Here is a 7335-nt window from a genome sequence, read left to right as displayed (position 1 = left end):
GTGATAACGACCAGATAATCTGGTTTTATTATTATTGCTATTGGACAAGGACAGGACTGCACTCGTGTGTGATTCCCTCCACAGAAGAACAGCCACTTGGGCGAGGTACCAGAGGACAACCAGCATCTGTGCAACTGCAGCCCAGCAGGGTTGACGTCTTCAGGAGAGAAAGGCAGAAAACTGGCAAAGATAGTTTGAGAAATAACACACACTGAATTAAGCGTTACAATTATTTTAATGAGTTACAATGCCATACACTCATTATAAAAGAATAAGAATCCATAAAAATATTTTCTTTTAATAATACGCACTTTGAATACTCAGCAAAGTTGTAGTTGGCTCCTGCCCTGAAACACACTCCTTGGGTGGTGCAGCTTGCAGAGATTAAAACTCAAGTCTTTTACTGAATGATGATGAGAAACCAAGTTCCTATGGGGATGCATTTCAGAAACACGGCTGCTAACCGAAACAACTGAAGCGTTTTTTTTGCAACGTGGTACGTCAAATTCACAGCAGCACGTTTGGACACGTCTTTTGAAGCAGAGATCATTTGGCTTTAATCTGCTCTTTTTCTCCCTACCATCGTGCAATTTTCAAGGCATGTACAAAAGCTGAAATCAATGCCAGTGTACAGTGTAGGTGAATTAACTTCGATTCCACACTGTACCGTTAACATTTATGTAAATTAAACCAAAGTATGAGAATGTTAGGTTTGAGTCTTTTCAAATCACAGTTTAAAACCAAATTTAGTGGGATCAGTGTAGTACCCCCTCTTTGCTCAGGTAAAGTTGCAAAGAAAATGCTAAACTGGTGTAGTTAGGACCAAGTATTTATTGGGGGAAGGGGTTGGGCATGGGGGGAGGTGAAATACGTTGTTTGACAAAAAGCAAGTCACCAGGGACCGAATATCAGCACCGTTTTAAAAACATTTCTTTCGTTTCTTAATTGTCGCTCATTCTTTTCTCAGAGGTATTCCTGAAGGAAGTGTAGCAGCATTATCTCATAGTGCTCTCCAGACTCAGGGCAGCGAATACTGTGTCTTTCATTGGGATAAATCTGCAGCAACAGACAACATTCGGTTATTTGCAAAGCATGGTAACATTGGAACACTACTTGCAGCTGGCGAGATCAGAATTAAGTTCACAGGTATAGGACCCCTCAAAGGCAGCTTTGAAATTCCCAATCCTTGGAGGGAAGTCAAAATTCCAAGCTCAGCCAAGATTAAAATCATTTTCCTAGCTTCCCTGATGGCTTAGTGGATGAAGACAGGGCCCGATGTAGCAACAAGCCAGAAGGTCCCAGGTTTGATTAGCAGTTCCAGTACAGCAGCCAGGGCACCAAAGTTTTCCTCCTGGATTCGGGAGGTAAAAATCTGTCAAGGATCCCATTCAAGTACTAGAAAGGAACTCTGGTTAGAAGGTGCAAGTAGACATCAGACAAAAGCTGGGATCAGGCTTGGCTGTGATGCATACCATGGCCAAAAAGTCTGTGAATATGGTTCACACAGGAAGGTAGCAAATGCCAGTATCTATAGACCAATCCGCCACTAAAAGTAGTCACTTTCAATCCCAAACTGTCACTTGCCTTTATTGGGTGTCTTTTGCTAACAATTAGTTGGGATGGTACATTTGGCGGGGGTGTGGGGGAGAAAATGCTAAAATAATGAGGTATACAGATACAATTCAAGCACTTCCTTTGGTTTCCTAACAGGCTTTCAAACATTTATACAGAGGAAAAGAATGCAAAGGCAATCCAATAATAATCTTCCACAGATCTGCACTACTGACAGAAAAGCAAATGGAGTTGGTGTCGCCAGTCAAACTGGGAACAAAGCCACACCTGGACTTCTGCCAATACACCAGCTGGCTCGAGTAACAAGTCACACAGAACACCAAGATCCCAGATTTGATCCCCAGTTTATGTTACGTTAGCTGATCTCAGCCAAGGGACATTATATTTGGTTTCTGCACCGCTAGGTATGGGGAAAATCATAGAAATATAGAAAATAGGAGCAGTAGGCGGCCATTCGGCCCTTCGAGTCTGCACTGCCATTCAATATGATCATGGCTGATCCTCTATCTCAACACCATATTCCCGCTTTTTCCCCATAACTCTTGATGTCTTGTTTCTAGAAATCTATCTCCCTCTTAAATATATTCAGTGACTCGGCCTCCACAACCTTCTGTGGTAGAGAATTCCACAGGTTCACCACCCTCGGAGTGAAAAAGTTTCTCTCATCTTGGTCCTAAATTTCCTACCCGGTATCCTGAGACTGTGACCCGATTACTATCCAGCAACCACTACTGGAAACTCGTGTGTGTGTATAAACATCATAGACTGGGCACAGCTGGGATAGCCATCCAAGATCGAACGGCTCACACTTGAAGAGTAGCCACTTGGGCGAGTAACTGAAAGGTGACCAGCACCTGGGGAACGTCAACATCTTCAGGACAGATTCAGGGGCAATAGCATGTTCTGGAGCAGCTATTTTCACACTTGTTTGGATTCAAATTCTGCCTGTGTTTACACTCCAGAATGAATGCTTTCATTGGACTGGAACTAACAAGATTACAGGGGCAAGGGCTTCTATCTCATGCCGGTTATTAGATAGCTTCAATGCGCATTGTGGCATGCACATTTCTAGGGTGCTGGGCTGGTTTGCTGCTTTGAAAAATCTTACTGGACACTCGGATCTCAACTGTTTGATTTGAAATAATTAGTCATATTTTAGAGATCTAGAAATTGGATCTGCAAAAAACAAACTGCTGGTATTATATAATCATTGAATGAAGTGATATTCATGTTAAAGTAACCAAGTTAGTTGGTCACAAAATGTTAGCTTACCTGAAGCTGATATGGCTTTCCGGCTCTGATTAGTTGCGATACTAAGAAATTTGTGTGGAAAAAGTGCACATTTTCATCTAAAAATCCATGCAGAATCAGCAAACGGTTGGGCCTGGATGGATGAAGAAAGCAAGCAAGCATCACAACGATGAACAAAAGGCAAAATGAACCCAAAACGACTGTTCTTTGCCTTCTAAATTTGGCTCCTTGTTGGGCGCTGTTCATCAGCAAACATCCTCCTGTGGCCAGGGTGGCCCAGGCTACAAGGTTTTTCCACAACCAACTATTAATGCTATTCTGTAGACAATCAGCAGGAGGCAGTGCAAGTACAGTATCATCTTTTCAATCTCTCCATGGAGACAAAGTACTGCGTGGAGCCATGTTGAGCAACCCAGCTAACGGTGGTTAAGACTCATTCAGCCAGAGGTTAGCTGGGTCACCAGGTAATACCAGGGCCCAAAGCAAAGGTTGAGTTTGGGTAATTACTCTGCTGTCAAATCGATCTTCTCTTGCTATTATACATTGATTTGTTGTCTGGTATCCACAGACAATTCAAAGTACTCATTTACAATATAGTCACATTAGCTTTGTCTAATCAGAACAAATCCATATTGTACCTCTGCCTCCCTCAAAAACTCATTTACTCTTAAAAGCTCTTATGTGAATTTGCTCTATGAATGTGACCAAATATACAGATGTACAGAATGAGACAGTCTCAATCAATCTAAAAGACTGAGCTTGGGGATTGCAGTGATTATTAACAAATCTTCAGCAGTAAAGATTTAATTCCATGAATCCTTTATAAATTGTAAACACAACTCCGATCAAGTTCCATTAAATATCACCCCTAACACACTAAAGGTCCAGATATCAGGTAGCTTGTGATCTGAATGATTGATATCAAATTCCAATTACTTTAGACTTGAAATAAAAACCTTATTTCACTAAGTTAGAAAAATGGCTCAAACTTGGAACTAAGATCCTCACTCTTCTGTATTTCAGATGGTACTTGCTCTCCACAAATGAGTCAAGGACGACAGGTAGTGCAGAGCCTGGTACCCTGTTGGGCATCATGACACCATGGAAAGCCGAGTGTGCTGTAACATTCGTGTATTCCATCCCCTCTCCTACATACCATGCACGATAACACTTTTCTCAGTTCGAGGAATTGCTAACCAACTAATTGATAAGGCAACTCAGATGATGTATGGATTTATTGTGGCCATAATCCAATTAACATTGGGCTTTATATTGCCATAAGGGATATGAAAAGCAATGACAGGATCGGTTCAAGTCAGCATGGATTTATGAAAGGGAAATCATGCTTGACAAATCTTCTAGAATTTTGAGGATGTAACTAGCAGAGTGGATAAGGGAGAACCAGTGAATGTGATGTATTTAGACTTTCAAAAGGCTTTTCACAAAGTCCTACACAAGAGATTAGTGTGCAAAATTAAGGCAGACAGGAAGAGTAGGAATAAACGGGTCCTTTTCAGAATGGCAGGCAGTGACTAGTGGGATACCGCAAGGTTCAGTGCTGCCCCCAGCTATTTACAATATTCATTAATGATTTCGACGAAGGAATTGAAAATAATATCTCCAAGTTTGCAGATGACACTAAGCTGGGTGGCAGTGAGAGCTGTGAGGAGGATGCTAAGAGACTGCAGGGTGACTTGGACAGGTTAGGTGAGTGGGCAAATGCATGGCAGATGCAGTATAATGTGGTTAAGTGTGAGGGTATCCACTTTGGTGGCAAAAACAGGGAGGCAGATTATCTGAATGGTGACAGATTAGGAAAAGGGGAGGTGCAACGAGACCTGGGTGTCGGTGCATGCAGGTACAGCAGGCGGTGAAGGCAGCAAATAGCATGTTGGCCTTCATAGCGAGAGGAGTTGAGTATAGGAGCAGGGAGGTCTTACTGCAATTGTACAGGGCCTTGGTGAGGCCACACCTTGAATATTGTGTACAGTTTTGGTCTCCTAATCTGAGGAAGGACATTCTTGCTAGTGAGTGCAGCGAAGGTTCACCAGACTGATTCCCAGGAGGGCAGGACTGACATATGAAGAAAGACTGGATCGACTAGGCTTATATTCACTGGAATTTAGAAGAATGAAGGGGGATCTCATAGAAACATAAAATTCTGACGGGATTGGATAGGTCAGATGCAGGAAGAATGTTCCCTATGTTGGGGAAGTCCAGAACCAGGGGTCGCAGTCTAAGGATAAGGGGTAAGCCATATAGGACCGAGATGAGGAGAAACTTCTTCACTCAGAGTTGTGAACCTGTGGAATTCTCTACCGCAGAAAGTTATTGAGGCCAGTTCATTAGATATATTCAAAAGGGAGTTAGATGTGGCCCTTATGGCTAAAGGGATCAAGGGGGATGGAGAGAAAGCAGGAATGGGGTACTGAAGTTGCATGATCAGTCATGATCATATTGAATGGTGGTGCAGGCTCGAAGGCCCGAATGGCCTACTCCTGCACTATTTTCTATGTTTCTATGAAAAGGTGGAAGCTAAATACCTTAGAATTACCTTAAGCTTATTGGAGTCACAGCTGCTGTGGGCATTGGGAGAATGTGGGCTGTACCACTAACATTCAACCTACATTGTCTGAATGAGGACAGGGTGAGGCTGGATGTTACTCAACAGTCAATAAAAACTCCTAATCTAATAATTTTATTCAATTCCACTCATATTCCTTCCACTTTGGGGTCATTTTTAATTCATCTTTAAATGCACTCAGTCTAAGTGAGACATCCTCTATGCATCATCAGCACTTTTCACCTCTAACTTAAACAATGTTCACTGTATTAAACCTTTTAGTTATAGTGCTTGTATATTTGCTTCACCAGTTGGTCTCCCCCCACCCCCCCTTTTTATTTTTAAAGCCAGTCTGTCTGCTTTTCTTTCACCTCCCCCCCACTTTGAATGAAAGGTTGTTTAATGGACACCAATCTTTTTAGATGCCGACAGGCTTCCGACATTTTGTCTTTGTCGGATTTCTTGTATTTGTGGGTATTTTTTAAAATCTAAACAAATACTTCCTGTAGGGGAGCAGAGATAATGTGTCTGAAATCGGAATCGAAGTCACTTCTTGCAATCTACAATTCAAAGTTACCACAAGTGCGTCAACATGATGGAATGAATCATCCCACAGCATTAGAAACAGTACTAGTCATAAATATTAAACTGAACACACTCCTACCAATTGTTAGCATTTACATGCCCCATGTAATGGGGAACAACTTGTGATGCATTTAAGGGGAGGCTTGATAAACACATGACAGAGAAAAGAATACAAAGTTATGCTGATAGAGTTAGATGTTGAGGGGTAGGAGGAGGCTTGTATGGGGTGTAAACACCTGCATAGGCCTGTTGGGCGAATGGCCTGTTTCTGTGCTGTAATTCTATGTAACGTAGCTTGCTGCTTTGAGAAACAACTATATTACTCACTCATTTGGTAGTTTATCAACATGTAGCGCCACTGAACCGGCTTCATAACCCTGTTGATTACTCTCTGGGACGTCCATATAACGCTCAGTGTAACCAGTGTCGTAGGCCATCCAGACTGTGACTGGTGCACCAGCTACAGCAACCTGCAAGATATCAAGATATCCTTTTATATATTTGGGTACTATCAGCAGCATATAGATAGAAGTTACCTTTGTGACTATGGATGTAATCACCAAATGGCAGTATGCAGTTGAGGCTCCATGAATATCCCCACCCCCAATGATGGCGTAGCCCAGCAGGCGAGTGCAAAAGACAAGACTGAAGTGTTTGCAACCATCTTCAGCCAGAAGTGCCAAGTGGGTGATCCATATCGGCCTCCTCCCCACCATCACAGAAGCCAGTCTTCAGCCAATTCGATTCACTCCATGTGATATCAAGAAACGGCTGAGCGCAGTGGATACAGCAAACGCTATGGGCCCCAACTGTCATGCTGAAGACTTGTGGTCCAGAACTAGCCAAGCTGTTCCAGTACAGTGCTGTTCCTTCATCGTCGCTGGGTCAAAATCCTGGAACTCCCTCCATAACATCACTGGGACAACCTTCACCACATGGATGGCAGCGGTTCAAGAAGGTGGCTCACCACTACCTTCTCAGGACAATTAGGGATGGGCAATAAATGCTAGCCTTGCCAGCAACACCCACATCCCATGAACGAATATTTAAAAAAATGTATTCTCTTTCCTTATTAATGGACACAATAAGGTTTCAACTTTCTAAACAGTAAAATTACACTAAAATAGGAGGTTGAAATCAATGCTGACAAAAGGGATCCATCACCATGTGATAATCTATGCATGCAAATTTGGAAGAGTGATGAAAAGGAATTTCATCTAGGATTCCATGGCCAAGTTTAGTTGCACCAATCCATGAACATGAGCAATCTACTCCGCAACTGGTCCCAGATGTCATTTTATCCTGCTTTTAAATAAAAAGGTTGAAAGTTTTTAAACATCATTCATCCAATCAATTTCACTGAT

The 7335-nt window shown here is 42.4% G+C and overlaps 1 protein-coding gene across 5 annotated transcripts in view; it reads right to left on the bottom strand.

The window, feature by feature from the left end:
• Positions 1 to 216: 216 nt before the first annotated feature.
• dpp9 (dipeptidyl-peptidase 9) overlaps positions 217 to 7335 on the bottom strand; it is a 112556-nt gene continuing 105437 nt past the window's right edge. For all 5 annotated transcript variants that reach the window (XM_070859958.1, XM_070859959.1, XM_070859960.1 and 2 more), the window contains 3 exons: positions 6299 to 6441; positions 2845 to 2956; positions 217 to 1056 (listed from right to left, as the gene is read on the bottom strand). In XM_070859958.1, the coding sequence (XP_070716059.1) occupies positions 964 to 1056; positions 2845 to 2956; positions 6299 to 6441 (348 nt within the window). In that variant the 3' untranslated portion in view covers positions 217 to 963. The remainder of the gene's footprint in view (positions 1057 to 2844; positions 2957 to 6298; positions 6442 to 7335) is intronic.

This window comes from Pristiophorus japonicus, chromosome 18 (assembly GCF_044704955.1).
Source record: "Pristiophorus japonicus isolate sPriJap1 chromosome 18, sPriJap1.hap1, whole genome shotgun sequence".
Classification (NCBI taxonomy): Eukaryota; Metazoa; Chordata; class Chondrichthyes; family Pristiophoridae; genus Pristiophorus; species Pristiophorus japonicus.
The sequence above is the reverse complement of the archived record's forward strand: the minus strand, read 5'-3'. Positions and strand labels throughout refer to the sequence as shown.